Source organism: Ambystoma mexicanum, chromosome 10 (assembly GCF_040938575.1).
Source record: "Ambystoma mexicanum isolate Mex_15411 chromosome 10, UKY_AmexF1_1, whole genome shotgun sequence".
Taxonomy (NCBI): Eukaryota; Metazoa; Chordata; class Amphibia; order Caudata; family Ambystomatidae; genus Ambystoma; species Ambystoma mexicanum.
In genome coordinates, this window is record NC_090932.1 from 1,298,631,846 (window position 1) to 1,298,653,545 (window position 21,700).

The 21,700-nt window shown below is 50.3% G+C and overlaps 1 protein-coding gene across 2 annotated transcripts in view; it reads right to left on the minus strand.

The window, feature by feature from the left end:
• Positions 1-693: 693 nt before the first annotated feature.
• Positions 694-21,700, minus strand: part of CASTOR1 (cytosolic arginine sensor for mTORC1 subunit 1) — a 407,094-nt gene continuing 386,087 nt past the window's right edge. Inside the window, exon 9 of one of the 2 annotated variants that reach the window (XM_069619303.1) lies at positions 694-2,574. In XM_069619303.1, the coding sequence (XP_069475404.1) occupies positions 2,509-2,574 (66 nt within the window). In that variant the 3' untranslated portion in view covers positions 694-2,508. The remainder of the gene's footprint in view (positions 2,575-21,700) is intronic. The other variant, XM_069619304.1, reaches the window with a different exon arrangement.

The following is a 21,700-nucleotide window of genomic DNA, read 5'->3' on the forward strand; positions in this document are numbered from 1 at the left end:
GTGTTCATCTTTTTATTGCATACAGAACACTGCTTCCATGAGGCAATCTTAATTAACTTTATTGGTGGCCAGGGAGCACACTTTCTCTATAGGGAAATACAAGAAGGCTGTGAGGGTCTGGTGGCTGTAAAGAAGTGTACTTTAAAGTACCTTTGGTGCGTAATTGCTCTATACATCCTGTTCCTAGTGTGCTCGGTGCCTCAACTGGGAATCAATCCCAGAATCCTATGATGTTGAGGTTTGTTCACATTTGAGGGTATATCCTCATGTTGTGAAAAACACAAGCCCAACACATACAATCAGTAAAATATTCCATGTTGGAGAACAAGTGGGAACCTGTGGACCTCATTACGGAAGGTCTTCATACATATCAGTTCTCCCTTATGTTCAATTTCTTTCATCGCACACAAAAGACAAGTTAAATAGAAGTAGGAAGTTGGCAGGAGAAGGACCAGAGAGACAGACTGCATGAGAGAGAGAAAGGATAAAGGATAGGAAAAGAAAAAGGTCACACACAAGTGTGAATGCGCAACAACGTTTTTTTGTAGAAAAAGCGATAAAGTTACCTTTGTTACTCCTCGTAGAGATAGTAGGTCTCCCACATTTTGGGAATAGGAAGCAGGCTGGATGTAGAAGTAAGATGAAGACCTAAAATTGGCATCATGTAATGTTTTCTATTTCAGCACCAACAAATATTTCAAAAGGTCTTTTATTTCACAGAATGTCAAATGCAAAAAAAATACAAAAATATACATTTCTTACTGTATGAATGCAACGTCTGCCTGAGAAACAGGAGACAGGTAAATGGTTTGGAAGACTAGTGATCAGGTGGAGCAATAATCTGCTGTGTACCCGAAGACAGATATGAAGACCAGCACAATACCGTACACATGCGTTTAACAACCAAGCCCTTGCTAGACAGCACATTGTACATCAACACTGCATCTAGCACACTTCAACTTCTCCAAGTACACAGTTACTTCACCTGAGCAGAAGGACGGAGTGTGAGTCACTGAGTGTTGAGACGTGCAGCACAAGGCGGCTGTCTCCATCCTGAGCAACTGCTATGCTGCATTCTCATTTATGACAAAGTGAACTCTCCAACCTGCTTGACGCTTTTCACTCCCACAGCTGCCTTTTGAGCCATAAATTGTTAAAAACACACTGCACGCATATGACCACCGCACACTCTAAATTGCATGATAAAACCATCTCACCCATCCTTTTCTGGATACGCATATAGTCTAGTTAGAAAAACCACCACTGAAATTTGGGGGCACTGTAGGAATTGTCTGTTTTCTGGCTATAGCCTTTCAGTGGCACAAACAGAAATGTGCACCTGTCATGGATAATCTACTCATCAAACACTGCTGCCGCCAGCACCAAATGAAAACCTCAAAGTTAACCAAAGCATGTTAAACCAGTCACAGATAAACAGTCTGTCCTCTCAGGAATTAGAACCTAAATTAAATCGCCTCCTCTCACCATGACAGAACATCCTCAATCGCCAGGCAATCAATCATTGAATGCAAATTAAACTCCAGCTATTTGCAAGAGTCATCCGTTCTATAAATCACAGATTTAATGCAGTCACAGACTGTTACAAACCTGTCTGCATCAATCAAACAAAAGTTCATAATTCTGCAATAAATCGAAGAGCGCAAACATTCTACCCCTTGCAAGATTTAAACATCCCTTGCTGGCATAGTTTAACACATTTTTCCTTAATGCAGCCAATTCGAGAAGGCCAATCTCAAACTAATTTAAACTCAGTCGTCCCACAGATAGCCAGAAAACAATACCGGAGGCCATTCACAGACTCAATATGGGCTTTAACTCCATCCTCTTACCAATATCACTAAACTCCTTGGCTCATCAACCAATCACAAGACAGTAAACTAAACGTTCTCTCCTTAACTAGAGTTTCCAAATGAATGCTACTCATCCACCCACTAATAACTTCCTAACACAGTCACAGACTGTAAACAAAACTCTCGCCAGTCGCAGACTGTAACATAAACGCTATTCTACCACCAACGAAAAACTAATTAGAAACATGCAAACTCTGAACAACACTTAAAGCTTGCTCGCACATTCCATCAACTATCTTATGCACTCCAGCATGCAAAAGGAATCCCCCCCCCTTTCACAGCCTGGGCAGAAAGGTACAGCGTGACTTCATAGTAAATTAGGTGGAAAAAATAGGAAATAAATTATGAAAAAGCCTATTTCCTTTCCTAACAGCATTAAGGGCAGCAAACGAAGACAAATCCACTGTCAGGACTTCCTGCCACAAATGCCTTTCCAGCATGTGTTGACATTTCAGAGAAGAAAAACACTGTGCCGTAGTCTCTCAGAATCGTTTTTCAATTTTTTGGTGGAGAAGACAGGTTCACTAAATCTGTTTGAGTCTCCTTCACACTGTGCAGGGCTGAGTCAAGTGTTTGTCGTAGCCTGGCGAGGACTTTTCAAGATCACAGTTGTTGAGGGGCAGGTCTGTCAGCTGGGTTACCTTCCGCTCTCCTGGCGCTTCTGTAGCACTTGAATGACTTTACTGATGTCCTCCTCTGGAACCTGAAGTAGAAAGTAGAAGATACTGGTGTTTCAGGAAAACATGTACATGGGATTACAGATAAAGCTTAAATCACACCTTTAGCCCTGCACACAATTAGATGGCTGGCACACCACGGACAATGAAAAAGTCTTAGAATGCATTAGAGGATTGGCAAAATCATGTTATAAATTTGACACGCCCAAAGCCTTTTTTTAGATGGTGCTCTGAACAGGTTCTCAAGTCGAGACTCAACACTAGGAAAGGTGTTGAAAGTGGTTTTCATCCAGGATATTTAATTAACAACTGTGGAATTAACCCTGTCAAAGCACCTTTTTTACATTACTTAAAGCATTCCATGTTTCATCTTTAATTGAAAAGTTGAAATTGTGTCCATTTACATGTTCTTTCATATGCAGCTTCAATATATTACGTTATATTTATCAACCACACACAAATCACACACAAAAATGACAGCAATATCAAAAGTGGCCCACAATCATAACATTATGATTTTCATATGCAAAAAAAATAAATAAAAAAAATAAATAAAATCACATAGCTCCAGAACATTACAATGCGTTTGTTCAGAAAATGTGTATCAACAATTACTTCTGGGTTCTGTGCGGCATGGAATGAGGAGCCTGACCAAGCAGTGGCATAGTGATTGCTATAAACATTTATTTAAAGCAAATACTATCCTGATTTCCTGAGGTGATTTCCCTAACTCAAATAAACTAAACTCGGGCAGTCAGGAAGTCTGTGTAGTCCAAATAAAAATCTCACTGTCCTAGTCCAAAACTCCTGTGCTATCCCTACCACTTAAACACAAATCCTAATCTAAGAACATTTTTTTTTTCTAAAACACAGGAGAATTACTCCCTTCTCCTGGGTCTGAGTCGCTCACAGTGCAGCATTCTTAAGCTCAGGAAATATTAAAAAGGTTCACAAATAATGAGAGGTTGCCAAGTTCACCACAAAAGAAACAAAGTGCGTGTGAACCCCAGTTCTTCGTAAGCCTCTTCCAGGCCATCTTCTTCAAACTCTAACAAATCTTGTAGTTCCCTCGAAGGGCTTCTTCCGCTCTCTACTTTTTCTACTTTGGTTAACTTGCCCCAACTGGGACGATGAAGAGGTTCCCTGAGTCCTCCTTGAATCTTCAGTCCCAAACTCTTGTGACACTGGCCAGGGAATTGCATCACAACATGCTTCACTACTTTCTCTTCTTCTTCATCTACTTCTCAGCTCAGTCTCAAACTGTCCCAGCCCCCTTCCAGACATGCTCTTATTCCCGTTACCTTCTCTCAGGGAATGCTTCACCGGTTTCGCCAGGGGCCACATACGGGTTTCTCACCTACCTTCTACTTCTGTTTCTCTTCGTAGGCCTGCTTGTATTTGCTGCCAGGTACTGCTAACCTTCTTGGCACAAGTTCTGGACCAAATAGTCCACCCGTTAAAGATCACACCAACAGCACAGTTTCTCATGCTCCCCATACTTTCGCTTGTGCGGCTTGGCGTTTTATCTGAGTAGGTGGTCTCAGCACAGTTCTCAGACTGCACGGTACACCCACGGCAGGTCACGCCACCACCTCTGCAAGTGCGCAGACTTCCAGCCACCTCACAAGCAGCAGTCTGGGCATCCCGCCACTCGTCTCTGCTACACTGGTGAGCTGCCTCGCAGTCTCCCGAAGCTCCGTTTCAACCTCGCAGGCTTCACAACAATGTTCTCACTCGCTCGGTACTCCTTCCAGATTCAGAACAGAACATAGTCCTTCTTTGTTGTTTGGTTTAAATAGCAGAGACTGACCCAGAGTAATGTCAGTTTGATCGACAACAGGTGGTCGATTACTCTTCCTACTTGATTGTAACATGCTCGGGTTCTTGTTCGTCCCTGCACTCATTTCAGCAAGATTGTCTGACAGTTTACAATAACACATGGTTTCAACGTGTATCCTAGCTAGAGAAGGTTTGGGAGTTAACTAAAGTGGCTGTGTCCTGGACTCATCCTTATCCCAAGGAGGGGAGTTCCACGCCTGAGGTCCTCCCACATGTTGCCACCCCTAGGGGGACTATTGGTTAGCAGACCCACCTCCCTAGATTCATGGAAAGGTGCTCCCCTCAGGATAGGACTGACGTCATCTGAAAGATCGTCACAGTTCTTATGCTACATGGAAAGAGCGATTTTAACTAAAATGAAAAAACTATTTTTAAAGTCGGATTGCCTCACTACTAAAAATGGTAAACCAATGCGTACAGGTCAGCCACATTATTTGAAAATCAGTATTCCCCTATTAATGTTCTCCTTCATCTCGTTGAAATGTAAACAATGCAATGTGTACAGTTTCCTGTGCTTAAACCTTATTTCCCGAGGTCCGTACATCTTGGATACAGTGGAAGAGGATCCAGAAAATAGCATCTGAGTTGGAAAGAATTTTGTGGTTCAAAACTAGATTGCTTATTAAAATTCATAATTTTACATATGTTTCATTACCCCGAGTCTAGGGATGTTCATTCGACATACACATTTTCAAGGAATATTTATAAAATGAAAATCAGTGAGACAAGTGGTAAAATTCCGAAAGTTGATCTTTGCTCCTGTACATGGAGGATTCTGATATTCACCTTTTATTACACTGCTGCAAAAGCAACTCATGTCGGAAAGTAGCTTCGCTTAGATGTTGCAAAAAACCCATAAGTATCATACAGATTTTCAATGTTAGCCTTCATTATCCCCTCCCTGATACCTCCCCCCTCTCTCTATCCCCTCCCTCCTTCTATTATCCTCTCTCTGTTCTCCTTATCTTCATCTGTCCCCATCTCTCCTATGATCTCCTCTTTTGTTGCTCACTTCCCTCATTACTCTCTCCCTCTCGATCCTTCTCTACCCCCCCTTCTCTCCTCTCCCTTCTTACTTGCAAATTGTTCTAAATACCAATTTTATGGTTCGATTCGGGTTTACTGTTTTGCTTCTACTGTTCCATGTTTTATGTGTTACTTGTTGTTAACTGTAAAGTGCCTTGGATTAAGGCGTTATATAAAACAATAAAAAATACAAAATACAAAATTACCAGGTTTGATATTGTGACAGGGTCATAATTCTAACATCGGGAAGAGGGACCCTTCTCAGAGGTGAGGAAAGGAAGTTGGGGAGGCCCCACTCCTAGTTATCCCCTCACGTGCCGGCATGTTCTGAAAGGTACCACTCTATCACAGGATGCCTCCCAGTACTTTTTCTGGTCTCTTTTACGTTTCAGGACCCCATTTCCCAGAGTGCACTTGAGAGCAATCAAGAACACCCAGACTGGAACCAAGAGAAGGCAATCAAGAACAGACAGACCATGAACTGGGAGTTTCCTTGCCTAACAGAAATGAGACACCTGATCTACCAACCCCTGACATATGGTGGGGCAATGGAAAAAGAACCTGCAGTGAGGAGACACTGCAGGGGAACAGGAGAGAAACAGAAACTGTCCCCAAAACGAACTGGCAACAAAATATACCACTATATGGAGGAAACCAAAAGGGAGAACGAGTAGCCCGAGACCCTGGCTGCTACCACATGATCAGAGACTGCAAACAAAACCAGGCTGGATAAATGGGAGGAGCTCTGAAGGGTTTGCACCTGTATAACCAAGCCCCTGAGGGGAAAAGACTGACACAGACTGACCAACAGTCTGGAGAGCACTGGAACCAATGTAATTGGGGGGGGGGGGGGCGACCACGGGGGACAGAAGCAGCACAAATGGGGAGTGAAGGAGAGACAGAGTAGACAGAGTGACGGTTGCAAGAGTGAAGATAGGAGATGTGGAAGTGGGCCGATAGACCAAGTGGAGGATGGAATGTAAATCAGAAATGCTGAAGAGTTGGTAGCAGAGTTGGAGAAGAATGCAGGTGAGTTATTAAGCGATAGAGTGGTATAAGTTGTATGGACTGTATGGTTGTGATGGGGGTGTTTAAGGGACAGTATAGAGAGCAAGGAAGCAGTGCAGGGGAAATTAGAGAGTGAAAATGAGAGTGTATGGTGGAGCAGAGTGAAGTAGGAGAGGGGTGAAGGAAGTGCCAAGAGATAGGTGGACAGTGTGTGGTAAAGCATAGATAGTGAGAGGAGAAAATGGGTCCAGCGAGAGGTGAGAAGATGGACCTAATGGAAATCTTGGGGTTCTGAAAGTTATTACAAGAATGCAATACTTCACAATGCAAGTCATGGAGGAGTGGATCACCATGTTCTTTGACCAATTATGTATTTCTATCTCGTGCTTCTGTTCGAGAACAGTTCTTCATTAAGAATGGTTTTCAACAAGTACAGTGATCATGCAACATTATCTTGCAGATTGGAGATCGTCCATTTTAAAGTCCAAAGATCTGAAAAGCAAAATCGGCTGCATAGATGAAGCCACTTTGGTTGCTTATTTCGAACAAAAGTATACCTCCCCATTTTTAAGGAGCACTATAAATTTATCAGCAGAGATATTAAAAACAAGCATTGGCAATGCCGATAGCTTTGTCATTAACTGCTGTTCTTTGCATTTATAGGCACCAGGGTGCAAGGAGGAGAATGAAAAGATTCAAAGCATGATGTGATAAGGGGTGCAGGTGTGCAATAGAATGAGAAGGGGAATAGAGGAATGAGAAGGGGCATAGAGCAAGAGAGGAAGCCATTGATAGAGGGTACCATTAATAATGAGTAAGAGGAAATATGAGTGAGAAAGGGTGGGAGTGAGAGAGTAACAAAGAGTGTGAGCATGGATGACAGAGGCTAGGGAGAGACGGTAAGGTAGGTGGTGCAATTCACGGTTTAGGGTGTGGGGCTAGAGACAATGTGGTAGGGTGTGGGTGGGCGTAAAAAGAAAGGAGGTAGAGTTGAGAAATAGGGGATAGGATGGGTGTGGGGTCAAGAGTGAATGCAATCACTGTTAGGGAGAATTCTCATAAATGTGCTAATTCCCTTCACATTTTGATGTGTGTTTTACTCTTGTGTTCTTTGATTATGGAGTTTTAAGATAACTCCAAAGCATCTTTTCATGTGTGTTACACAGTACCCTCAGTGCGGTGACAAAGGGATGTCTTTTTAGACTTCCCTAAGGTTTAAATACCTTCTCTGGGATAAACTACTGTTTCCCAGAGAATGCAAGGTTAAATTGACTTTACTAGTCTTTTTAAATTCCTAGACCCAGGACACAATATCTTCCTATAGAGTGCTGGAGGGGTTGCCTAGTATCCCCCCATGTCTAAACACTCATGTAACAGTCAAATGTTACCCTTTCCTCTTGAAATGGCTGGTGGCAGTGGTTTTAGAACAAACTACCATGATTTTGCCCGACCGCGAACACCAGCAGCTAAACATCACTGGAGCCATGTTTTTCAAGATGGCGCCTTAAGCCCCTTTGTTTAAATGAGTCCCGGTCTTTTTTCGCCATTTCTTTTTGGAAAGGTCCTTCTAGTGTTTGTCTCTGCGTGCCAAACCAGGTTTGGTCCCTTTGTTTCCATGCCTTTGGCGGGCTTCAGGACTGAAGACCGCCTCTGGTGCCTGAGTGTCTGGGGTAGGCAGGAAGTGAGGGAGGTGCGCGAAACTCCCTGTGCTTAGTCTCCTAGGAGACCCAAATGCACTCTGGTGTGATTGGCAGGCTGACTGTCCGCTAAGGACAGCCACCCTACTGGGTAAGTGGCAGCTAGGCTGGAATGAATGGGAGAAAACTGTTTAAAAGGCGGGTCGACTGGACTGGAAAGCAGAGTCGACCACTGGAACGAAAGAACCGAAGACAAGCTGGAAGAGAACAGCTGCTGCAACTGCTGGACCGTTGGTTTGTTTGGTGAAGCCCTGCTGCAGGTCCGAATTGCCAAGCTCCTTTCGACAGAAGCCCCTTCAAGGACGATGTCTTCCTTTGAGTTGATAGGACCAATCAACTCGTAAGCCACCTGGATACCATTCTCGAAGCTGGTTAGGATTAACCATGGGGAAGGACACCAGCTTTTGTGCTTGAAGAAAAGCTACTCTAACTGAAGTGACTCCATTTTGTCAGCATTTTCCAATGATCCCGTGCAGTGCAGGAGTCGCCCGACATCCTCCCTCTTGTCCCCACGACTGAGGCTCCGGAACAGTGAGATCTGCAGGAACTGCCAGGAACCAACGTCTTCAGCTGCATCTTTTGCTTCATACTAAAGGTACTGTGCCAACCCAATTGAGGGCACACTTCTCTTGCGGTGGCGCTCCGGAGCCCAGCAGGGGAGTTAAACTGTCCCACCAGCCTGTTTACCCACCCGTGACAGCGAGCTGCTTGCCCCAGGAGAAGCAGACATCCAGGTGTGCGTTTTGAAGAGCCGGGGGCAGGAAAGTACCCCCTGCATTCGGCGGGTGGTGCAGGCGACATGCGACGGAGGAGGGGAGTGGCCGAGGCGTGAGTAGCAGCCGCCAGCAGTGCTCTGTTGGCAGACCCACTCAACCCAGAGACCCAGAGGACCGCCCCCCCGACAGCTAGACAGGAAGGGGCGATCGCCCCAAGGAGCTTCGGAGCTGGCGAGAGAGGGCTGTAGTGTCTGCTGCCGCCGAGGACACCGCAGCGGGGCCTGCAGACTAGAGACCTGCGCCAGCCAAACGGTCGCAGGGAGAAGCACTCGGAACACCACAAGGAGGATTGTCAGAGGCGCCGGGGAAGAAATGCGCTCACGATAGGAGCAGAGCAGGACCGGGGGTCTAGGAGAAAGGGAGGCGGGAGAGCAGGTCCCTTAGTGCCCGTCCCCGGTCGGCATCAGCAGGGTGTAAATTGCACTTGGGCTTCAGTGAGGTTTTTTTTGTAGTCAGCCCCCCCCCTCCCGCATACGCAGGAGCGACCAAGGGAGAGAGAAGAAACACGGTCAGAAGTTGGGCGTCTGACAGCGAGGAACGCTATCAGTCACCACCGCGGCTAATTGCTTAACCGGCGCAAGGAGGCACTGGCTGTCGCACCAGTCACTGAGTTGTCATTACTCTCGAACCGGACTGGGAAGGAGTGACTATGGGTAGGCCCTGAAGCGGGCACCCAAGCCAGAAGGAGAGGAGGCAAGGAGACCTATCCCCCCACCTTACCCCCCGCAGGAGGGATGCATAGCTGCCTTATCCCCCACCTCACCACTCAGGGGAGGGGTGCATTTGCCGTTCCCAGCTCCACAGAAAGGAAGGACTCTGGGGAGGCTCTACCATAAGCAGAGAGGAGGTTTGGGACAGTGTGCAGGGGGCTTGACCGTGGACTCTGCAGAGGTGGAAGTAACAGTAGCTGGAGATCTTGTTCCCCCTTAATAAAAAGAGCATTGGGGGTGAGGTGACGACCAGGTCCTCAGCGAGGGAAGCGACCAGGAGGAAGGAGCTGCTGCCCAGCATCCACAGTAGTGCTGGGTGGCTTGGAACCTCTACAGGGTGAGAAGAACATTAGCCCACCACCCCCTATCTGGAAATGTCCTCTAAGAATAAAGGTAGGCAGACTAAGGGCGGTCTGTCGCAATCAGAGACTCCGGGAACACTCCCGACTCTATGGCAGCACAGGAAGGAGTATGATGAACAGACAACTGCTCCTGAGAAAGGTCAGAGCCCGGGCCCACAAGTAGGACATTCCGCCGGCCCGGATGTCGCGACAAGACCTCCATGGAGAAATGCTGACCCTTCAAAACAATTTAGCCAAGACCTTTCAGGATCAGATCCAACTCCTTCATTTGGACATCACCAGGCCTTGGCGGACATGAAGCAGGAGGTGGGGCCGCTAGGAGAGAGGACAGACGTCCTAGAAAGGGGCCTGCAGCAAGTAGGCAGACACCACGGAGAATAGCGAGGCAATCGAAAGACTGGATACTGCGACAAGGAACTTGGAGTTGAAGCTGGAGGACTTGGAGAATAGGTCTAGGAGAGTCAACATTCGGGTGAAGTGGCTGACGGAAACAATACAGGATAAGGGCCTAAAGAGCACGTTGCAAAGCATTTCTGTGGGGTTGCTGGGAGAACCCTCCCCAGAATCTGTTGAGCTTGATGAGTCCACAGAGTGGGCCGCATCAACAAAGGAGTGAATGCAAGACCAAGGAATATACTGGCGGCCTTCGCCAGGTATGCACAGAAGGAGGCAGTTTTGAGAGCAGCCAGGCAGAGAGAACCTCTAAGTTATGATGGGCATAGAATAGAGCTATATCAAGATTTGGCCAGTAGTACCTTGGTGAAGCGACGACATGAATCCCATCTTGTCATTCCTCGGGGATAAGGAACAAGTTACTTACCTGTAACTGTTGTTCTCCAGCATGGGTCTGGCATGGATTCACATGCTCATGAATATTCCCCTTCGTCAGGCTGGGAATCCTCGGTAAGAAAAAATCAGTATCAGTTTTGTTTCTGATCTGTCTTTCGTAGTAGTAACCAATCACTGATCTCTGCGTCATACTGACCACAGCCAATGACTGCCCTCTACCTAAGCCCCGCCTCTGGCAGCCATCTTCAGATTTGGTAGCACGTGGAGAGTCAGTATGACCAAGCGAAGAGCCGCAGAGGGGTAGACGGGAGGGTTCGCATGTGAATCCATGCCAGACCCATGCTGGAGAACAACAGTTACAGGTAAGTAACTTGTTCCTTCTCCAGCATGGGGTCTGGCATGGATTCACATGCTCATGAATATAAGAATAAATAGCAGTACACACATGCACAACCACGGGAGGTGGCAAAAGGCTCAACATTAAGCAATACAAAAAACTCAACATTAAGCATCTCTTACCTCCTCACCAGGCTCACCTTAGGCGAACAGGTTGCGCAGCACTGCTTGGCCGACCCTGGACTCCTCCCTGGAATCCCGATCGACGCAGTAGAATCTCGTGAAGGTGTGCGTCGACCTCCACGTAGCAGCCCTGCAGATGTCCAGCAGGGGCACACCAGATAAGAACGCCGTAGTAGCAGCGATCGCTCTGGTCGAATGGGCTCTCGGACGGCCTGGCAGCGGTCGGTTAGCCAACCGGTGGCAGTGCATGATGCAGCCGGAGAGCCATCTGGAAATAGAAGACTTCGAGAGAGCCTTCCCTTGATTCACAGGTCCAAAGTTCACGAACAGCTGTGATGTCCTCCGGAAACTCTTCGTGCGGTCCACGTAGAACTTCAGCGCTCTAGCCACATCCAGCGAGTGCAAAGTCCTCTCGGCCGGCGACAAAGGAGACGGGAAGAAAACAGGTAACACCAAGGGCTTGTTAAGATGGAAGTCCGACGGCACCTTGGGCATAAAGGAGGGGTGCGTCCTAAGCACCACCCTCGAGGCATGGAAAGTCAAGTACGGTGCTTTGCAGGATAGGGCCTGGATCTCTCCCACTCGTCGTGCGGAAGTAATGGCCACCAGGAATGCAGTCTTCCACGACACAAACTTCATCGGTGCGGAGTGCATCAGCTCGAATGGGGGCCCCCATGAGCCTGGTCAGCACCACGTTAAGTTCCCACGCATGGGCCGGGGCCTTCACCGGCGGGAACGACCGGAACAGTCCTTTCATAAACTCTTTTACCAGTCGATGGGACCACAGGGACGTCTGTCCTGTGGTTCTGGTATATCTGGAGATCACCGCCAGATGAATCTTAATGGAGGCATGGGCTAGCCCAGCCTTTGCCAGCGATAGCGGGTACGGCAGCACTTGAGGGGCCGTAATCCATAGGGGGTTGATCTTCTGTGCTCGGCACCAGATAGAGAACCTCTTCCACTTATGACCGTAGCATTTGAGAGTCGAGGACGCCCTGGCCTTTGCAAGAACCTCTCTGCAATCGGCCGGTATATCGTAGCCTCCAAACTCTAGCGCTGCAGGAGCCAAGCCTGCAGGTTCAGCGACGCCGGGTCATGGTGGAAGATGGCGCCTCCTTCTCTGGAGAGAAGGTCCGCGTCCGCCGACAGCTTGATGGGAGGGGACGTTGACAAGTCCAGAAGGTCCGGGAACCAAATCTGCCTCGGCCACGCCAGTGCGACGAGGATCATCCTGCACCGGGACCTCTTGAGCTGGCTGATGAGTCGAAGCAGCAACGGCGGGAACGCATACAGGTATAGGCCGTCCCAGGGGAACGAGAACGCATCGCCCATGCTTCTCGGCTGGGGAAACCTGCTGGCGAACCTCTTGCACTTCGAGTTTGTCGCTGTTGCGAACAGGTCGATTTGAGGTTTGCCCCATCGTCGGAAGAGTTGATCCACCTGATCCTGGCGCAGTTCCCACTCGTGACACGCGCGCAGCTCCCTGCTGTGCGAGTCGGCGATGGTGTTGGTTTCTCCTGCCAGGTGGAAGGGAACCAGGAACATCCCCTGGGCGACCGCCCAGTGCCACAGATCCTGTGCCTCCTTGGATAGGGCTGGGGATCTGGTGCCTCCCTGCTTCCGTATGTAAAACATTGTCGTGGTGTTGTCCGTGAAGATCCGCACCACCTTGCCCTTGAGCGACGGGAGGAACGATTTGAGAGCCCAGAACACTGCTCGGAGTTCCAGGACGTTGATGTGCAGGAGCCTCTCCTCCGTGAGCCAGAGGCCTCTTGCGTGGAGATCTCCGGTGTGGGCGCCCCAACCTTCCAGGGAGGCGTCCGTCATCACCGTCTCCTGGTACGCCGGCGTCTGAAAGTTCTTGCCCGCCATGAGGTGCGCTCGAACGGCCCACCACTGAATCGCCCGCCGGAACACCTCGTTGAGGGTGACCCTGTCTTCGAAGGTGCCCGTCGCCTGCATCCAACGGGCGTCGAGAAATTCTTGAAGAGGGCGCATCCGTAGTCTGCAGAGGCGCACCAGGTAGATGCAGGAGGACATCATCCCCAGGAGGGACTTGATGGACCTCACCCTGGCCACGTTCGTGGCTAGCAGGCGCTGCACTTTGGCTAGAATGGTCTTCGTCCGTTCCTCCGACGGGGCCGCCAGGCGCCTCACTGTATCAAGCTTCGCTCCCAGAAACAGGGCCACCTGCGACGGCACCAGGTGGGACTTTGGGTAGTTTATGGCGAATCCCAGGTCTGTGAGTAGCTGGACGGTCCTCGCAGTGTGCTCGACGGCGAGTTCCCTCGTCCTTGAGCGGATGAGCCAGTCGTCCAGGTAGGGGTAGACGTGAATCCCCTGCCGGCGCAGCCGCGCCGCCACTGGTGCTAGGCACTTGGTAAAGACCCTGGGGGCCGACTTCAATCCGAACGGCAGTGCTCTGAATTGGTAGTGGCGTCCCTGGACGACGAACCTGAGGAACTTTCGGTGACTTTTGAGGATGGGAACGTGGAAGTATGCATCCTCCAGGTCCAACGACGATAGAAAGTCGCCTTCCTCTAGCTGTCCCAGTACGTGCTGGAGGGTGACCATCCTGAACTTTTGTGATCTGATGTATTTGTTCAAACGACGAAGGTCCAGGATGGGGCGCCAGCTGCCCGTCTTCTTCCTGACGAGGAAGTACCTCGAGTACACCCCGGAGCCCTGGAGCCTCTTCGGGACAAGCTTGATGGCGCCTTTCCTGAGCATCGCCCGTACTTCCAACAGCAGTTGCGAGTCGTGATTTTCCTTCCTGGCCACAGGTGGAACATGAGGGCACTTCTTCAGGAATTCGATAGAGTGCCCTCTTGCCAGGGTATCCAGCACCCAATGGTCAGTGGAGATGGACTTCCACACGCCGACGAAATTCGTCAGCCGGCCTCCCACCGGGGTGCTTCGGTGGGGGCCCCGAGACCACGGCCGGTTCAGTCCTGCTTGGAGGTGGTGGCCTTGCCGCCCTGGCCACCTTGCCGACGGCGGCGAGGCGCTCCCTGCTTGCCGCGACCCCTGTAGGCCTCCTGAGACGAGGAGCGTGCCGCCTGGCGGTAGGACGACGAGCCACCGCTGGATCCCTTGGAGGCACCCTGTCTGCCTCCGGAGCTCCGAAAGGGCCATCGTTGCTGAAGGGCTGCTAGGGCGCGGGCCGTCTCCGTGTCTGTTTTTATGGCTTGGAGGGATTCGTCCACCACCTTCCCGAACAAGTTGCTGCCGTCGAACGGCATGTCCAACACCCTGGTCTGGACGTCCTGACGGAAGTCGGTCGCCCGGAGCCAACCCCGTCGTCGTAGGCAAACACTGTTGCCCAGCTGGCGGAACCCGGTATCGGCAATATCGGTTGCCACCGTTATGGCATGGTCCGACGCCACCTTGCCCTCTTGCAGTATTTCCAGGGCCTCGGACCTCTTGTCGTCCGGCAGGAAGTCCAATATGGGGGCCAGCTTAAAGCAGAGCTCCCTGTCGTAACGGGCCACGATCGCCAGGGCGTTGGCCGCTTTGATCGTCGTCGCCGCCGATGAAATGACCCGCCGCCCCATGGCGTCCAACTTCTTTCCCTCGCCGTCCGGTGGGGAATTCGACGTCGAGGCTCCTGACCCCGCTGCTTTCTTCTTCGCCGCCGCCGAGACGACCGAGTCTGGCGTTGGCTGGGCCCGGAGGCACAGGGGAGCGGTTTCAGGGACCCGGTACTTCTTCTCGTACCGGTCCCGTTTGGCTGGTGCCGTGGAGGGGTTTTTGCGAACCGACAGGCCCTCCTCCCAGATGTCATCGATTAGAGGCACCGCGATGACAGTCTTCCTCTTGGCCTCCCGGCGCTGATAGAGGAAACCTTCCTTTTTCTGCTCCTCCAGGCAGAGCTGGAACAATTCGGACGCCCTGGCGATCATGGCGTGGAATGAGCCAATCTCATCGGGCGGCGAGGCCAGTGCGACGGGAGACCCGTTCCGTCGGCGTCGCCCTCAGAACCCTTCGTCGAGCCCAATGCACCGTCATCTCCCGACTCGTGGGAGGATGAGGAGTGAACTGTAGACCTTACGGGGGCGAGCGGAGGAGAGGGTTGGGTCCTCCGTCGTTTGTTCTGAGGACTTCCCGACGGGCCAGGCTGCGGGTCCTCCGGCCTGGGCCGTGGGAACCTCGTCCTTATCTCAGAGCATAAGGACTGGATCGCAGACAAAATGGCCGCCGAGCCATCCTGAGGCCTAGGTTCTGGCCCGCCGGAAGGGAAGGCTGCTCTTCCTCGCCATAGTCGTCTTCCTCGGTTATCTCCCGAGGATCTTCCTTACGGGATCGAACCTTCTCGAATTGGACTTCGAGGTTCCTCACGGCCTCGGTCATTTCCTCCTCCGAGGCTGACTCCAAGCTCGAGGAGGCTACCGTGCCCCCCCCTCGCTTCTTCCATCATGGTGGCCACGACGATGGGCTGAAAAGAGGAATCCCTCCTTGGTGGCAGGGAAACTCTAGTCCCGGAGGCAGTCTCCGCTGGCGGGGTCTCTGTCGGCTTGGCCAGAGTCGCCGCGATCGCCTCGATAGAGGCCTTTGCCTGCTGGGTAGGGGCCTTCACCACCTTAGGTGCGTCCCGGGCCTTCTCCTTCGGGGAGGGGCGACGCCTCGCTCCCCCTCTTCCGAGATCGGACGGGGCTTCTCCCGAAGCTTACCCGGGGTCTCGAACTTCCTCTTCCCCGAACCAGAGCGCTGGCTCGTGGTTGACTGTGCCGGGGAAGGTGCGCCCTGCCTGGCAACCGAAGAGCCCGACCTTTCGGCGCTCCCGGAGCCAGCGGACTCGCGGCGCTTGGCCTGGTGTTCGGCCCCCGTCGCCGGGGCGCCCGCACAGGACTTAGAAGCCCGCTCGGACCCTTTCTTCTTCTCACCCGTTGAGCCCTTCTCCAACCAGCTGGCGAGACAGGATCGACGGTCCCTCATGGTCCGCTCCGACAAGTTCTTGCAGAACTGGAAGTCCTTCTCTACATGAGTCTTGTCCCCATGAAGACAGTAGAGGCATCGCAAATGTTCGTCTTCCTTAAACACATTCTGCAGCCCGCATCCAGGGCAGCTGCGAAACAGCCTGGGTCCGGGCGACGAGCTCGCATCCTGGGCCATCTTGAAGTAGACCGCGAATCTTCTGGAATCCTCCAAGAAGTTGATTCAACGAAATCTTCACCCTTGAGGGGCGTAGGAAAATCCTGCAACGGGTAGCCGTTAACAGGAGTAGAAACGGTGGAGCTTGAGGATCGATTAACCGAAAAAATGTGAAAATTCACCTGAAAAAGTGCGAAACACGCAGTAAAAGCTCGAGAGCTAAGCACGAGGACTCCCAACACTTGAACGTGCGGTAAAAATCTGAAGATGGCTGCCAGAGGCGGGGCTTAGGTAGAGGGCAGTCATTGGCTGTGGTCAGTATGACGCAGAGATCAGTGATTGGTTACTACTACGAAAGACAGATCAGAAACTAAACTGATACTGATTTTTTTCTTACCGAGGATTCCCAGCCTGACGACGGGGAATATTCATGAGCATGTGAATCCATGCCAGACCCCATGCTGGAGAAGGGGATTACATATCCCCTTCGGCCTCCTCTTTGAATGGCAGGGAGGATAACTTCTTTACAAGAAGGGGAAAATCTCCTGCAATTGGACCTGGATAAGGATGAACCAAGGGGAGGGCCGGAGAGATCACTGGGAGTGGATCCCGGACAGAGACCCAGGTAGTGGGAATGGTCAACAGCCTGAGAGAAAAGGAGGAAGAAACTTGCCCTGAGAGGCCCTCCAAATAGGGCTGAGAGGAGGAAAGCAGAGCGAAGTGGGGGTGGCTGCCAACGGGTTGAGTTCCTGAAGATAAGAATTTGATCTAAAGGGGTGGTGGGCAAGCAAGTTGCAAGGCAGGGAGCGTTGGGGAACAAACATCTTGGGGTTGGTTAGAGAAGAGGTGATCCTGGAAGGCATGCCGGGAAGGTGGAAACCCCAGTTGGGAGAGGGGGGCGGAAGGGGGAGTTGGGAACGGGGGGTTACGGGTGATACTTTGCTGGGTCCAAGCAGGGCAGTTACAGGCTCCAAAAAAGGAAAGGGAGTGAGAAAAAAAATGTCCATTCAAGTGGGTAATGCATAACGTGAGGGGGCTCAACTCTCCTCCAAGTAGGAAAAAACTAGAGAGGTTTACAAGGAAGGAAGGAAGGGTCGGACATTCTAGGCCTAGAGGAAACACATTTACTGCATAAGGACCAAAAGAGACTGAGGCTCTGGGGCTTTGACCAAATTTGTCAGGCCTCAGCAAAAACAAAAACAGCAGGGGTGGCCCAAGCATTTAAGAACTCGGTGCATTTCAGGAGGGAAGAGTGTATAGTCTGGAACATGGAGGGCAGATACATTATCGTACAGGGCACGTTTTCAGATACTGTATGCACAATCGCGGTTACATATGCCCCAAATACGGGTCAGGAAATATTTCTGAGACGGTTCCTGAACGTCTTAGGGGACATGGCCAAGGGGCCTGTGGTCTTAATGGGGGACTTTAATTTAGCCTGGGATGGGATGCGGGATAGATCCGGGAAGAACGCAAGGGGTATGGAGAGAGCGGTCTCGGCAGGCTTACAGGACCGTATGGTGGGGTTAGGCCTAAGGGACTTATGGCGGGAATTGAGGGGGGACGAGGTTGGGTACACGTTCCTCTCGAGTGTATATGGTACCCAATCCAGGATAGATTATATTTGGGTGTCGGCGTCCCTTCTGGGAGAAGTGAAGGAGGTAGTAGTAGTAGGCCCCCTATGTATAGCAGATCCAAAAAAGGAGAGGGATCTGGAGATGGAAGTACCCGGCGACCCTTATGAGAGACACGGTGCTTAGGGAGGAACTAGAGGGGAAAATGGGAAAATTCATGGAAGAAAATAAAAGGGGTGATACACCTGAGGACATAGGATGGGATGTGTTTAAAGCTACGATCAGGGGTGAGCTCATAGCCGCCAAGGCCAATCAGGATAAACAATTGGGGGAGCTTGAGAGACAATTGGAGGGTGAAGTGGAAACCGCGCGACAGAAAGCAGAAGCAAAGCCAAATCAAGCCTCCCTTAGGGAGTACAGGAGGGCCGAGGGGCAGCTCCGAACTCTCCGAACTAAAAAAGCAGAAAGAACTTTACTATCAATACGGCAGAAATTCTACGCCAAGGCGAACAGGTCAGACGCCCTCTTGGCTCGCCTTCTAACAGGGGAGGCAGCAAAAAATGTGATAGGAGCACTTAGGTCAGAGGCGGGAGAAAGGGTAACGGGTAATGAGGAGATTTGTGAACACTTAGCAGCTTTTTATGAGAAACTCTATACATCTCAGCGCCCTATGGCTCAATCTCAGGAGGAGTTTCGGGAGAAAGTTACCTTACAGAGAATTAGCGCAGACTCCCGAGAAGCTCTGGGCCATGAGATTACGGAAGATGAGGTGAGACGAGTGATATTAAAGGCCCCAGGCCCGGATGGTTATCCAGCGGCGTTTTACAAAATGTTTGCTGGCTTTCTCACGCCGCATCTGACCTATTTATTTAACACCTTTAAACTCACTGGACGTATAACCCCTTCTATGGAGGAGGCTAAAATGACCCTGATTCTAAAACCCAACCAGGACCCATTGGAACGATCTTCCTATAGGCCGATTGCATTGATACACATCGATGCTAAAATCTATACAAAGATCTTGGCCAACAGATTAGCAGGTCTGCTCCCAGAGTGAATTCATTAGGATCAGTCTGGGTTCATCCGGGGGAGGCAGACAGCGGACAACTTGAGACGGGTGGCGCACCTGGTAGAAAAAAACGCATAAACGAACGCTCCCATGGTCTTGCTGTCCTTGGATGCCGAGAAGGCTTTTGACCACGTGGAGTGGTCGTATCTGTTCCGCACCGTGGAGGAAATGGGGTTGGGAGGTGATTCTCTAAAAATGGTTAAAGCTAATTACTGAGAACCGAAAACCCGGATCTTGGTGAATGGGTCTTTCTCACAACCCTTTAGATTGAATAGGGGTACAAAACAGGACTGCCCCCTCTCTCCGCTGCTCTAGGCTATATACTTAGAACCACTACTGAAGCGTTTGCGGGATGAGGATGGAGTACAGGGCATCCCATTTGGGGGAAATACAGCACAAGATTACAGCCTTTGCCGATAACATGCTGCTCTCGGTGGTCAACCCGATACAATCCATTGAGGCCGATAAGAAGGTTCTTGAGAAATTCGGCATGGCATCGAGCCTGCGTGTCAACATGGGAAAATCAGAGCTTCGGGGCCTATCTTTGGGCAAGGAGATAAGCATTAGGTAAAAACTGAGACCTCATTTGTTTGGGCCCAGGGGGGAATAAAATATTTAGGAATTCGGATTACTCCCACATTTAAGGGATGGTACGCGGCAAACTATATTCCGCTGTTGGAAGGGATCAAAAAGGACCTTCAGAAATGGCGGTCCCTACCCATATCCTGGCTGGGGCGAATAGCGGCACTTAAAATGGTCACGCTGCCATGTCTGCTTTACCTCTTCCAAGCTATCACGCAGGCGGTCCCAGAGAAATTTTTCAGGGACATCCAATCCCTGACGAAGGAGTTTATAAGGGAAGGAAAACGGCCAGACTCAGCAGACGCCTGTTAGAGGCATCTAGGAGAGTGGTGGGGATTAGCCCTTCCAAACTTCAGGTTATACTATGAAGCAACACAGCTGCGGGTTATTAGGGAATGGCTGAGGGAGGGAGAAGGGCAATTATGGGTCAGAATACAATTTGGGAGAGGTATTATGGTTGAGGAAGGACCTTAGACCGCAACACATGTATGAAAGCTCCATTACTAGCTTAATGGCTAACAACTGGAACAAACTGGCAAAGATGAAAGGAATTACATCCTTCCCGTCCCCTTTTACACCGATCTTTAACAATGCTGACTTTACCCCTGGGACCAAAAAGGGAGCTTTTGCGAGGTGGGAAGAGGGAGGCTGCAGAAGATTTCGGGACATGTTCCAAAAGGGAGAGATTCTGTCCTTCTGAGAGTGCAAGGAAACCTTTGGAGTCGGAGAAGGAGAAAGGTTTAGGTATGCCCAGATACGCCACTGGCTGCTGCATCCGCCAAATAAAAGAGCAGCTACTAGAGAGACCACTACCTTTGAGAAATTTCTACTTGCAAATGACGGGGCCAAGGGCCTTATTGGCAACCTATATAGAGTTCTTGAGGAGCCTGCCCCCTGTAAACGCTGGCCCTTCATGTCAAGGTGGGACAGAGGAAATGGAGGAATGGTCTAGCTCGTGCAGGAGAATTCCCAAACTGGCTAGGGCATCACAAACACAGGAGGCCTGGTATAAAATAATATATGGGTGGCATTACACGCCGGCAGCTCTACACAGGATGTTCCTAGAGGTATCAAGGGAATGTTGGAGGGTGTGCACAAGAGGGAACTGTCAAACATATTTGGGGGAGGTGTCCGAAAATTGTCCCTTTTTGGGAGGAAGTTCAGAGGGGGCAAGATCAGGCTTTTGGGAAGGAAGGGAGCAGATCTTCGGAACTGGTGTTGCTGGGTCTGCAGGCCGGTGGGACAATAAGTGAACGGCGCAGCAGAGAAAGAGCAAGAGTGATACTGAAACTTGCAGCTATGACATTAATTGCTCAGAGATGGAGGAGTACTAATGTCCTGACCTTTCATGACTGGCTACGGAGGGTATGGGATACAGTTGCTCTGGAGTGGGCGACCTATGCGGTGAATTATCGAAATTTGCAGGGGATTGGGGAGAGACGCTGGACTTCCTGTGGGGTGACTTTATAAAAATCTGGTGCCCCCAACGCCTTAATATTTTGGACCTACAGTAAGGCCAACGAACTCGTCCGGGAGGGCCCTGGAAAGAAGGGGAAAATTGCCGAAGGGGGTATAGGAGGTCAGGGGACTTGTTGTTTTTCTTTTTCTCGATGTTCATGTTAAAAACTTAAAGAGATGTTTAAAAAAAAAAAAAAAGAAAAAAAAAAAAAAGAAGGAGGTAGAAATACGTAGGGAAATAACAGTCACCGTCAGCAGACTTTAGCGTCATCTAACTCCACAGTGACCCTCAGGACTGGCCAGGCCATCCTCTAGCTGAACGCGTGCCAGGAACTGGCCCTAAACCGCCATGATCCCTCCGTACACCAAACTCAGGCCCTCCTTTATCTGAATTTTGCTTGATCTACATCTTTCCAGAAGTGATGCAAACATGCATAACGAAAGAAAACTGTCAGTAGATGCCAGTGTTTCCACTGTTTATCATTATGGGCTGAAACATTCTGAAAAAGACAAACTCCTAAACCTTTGTGCTGCCCATACATGTGGTTGTGGCGGAGGAGGCTACATTGTGAATTCAAGGGCATGATGTAGCACAGCATGCTGTGAAATAGCCAAACAGGAATGTCTGTAAAGGGGGGGTCAACTGCTAGGG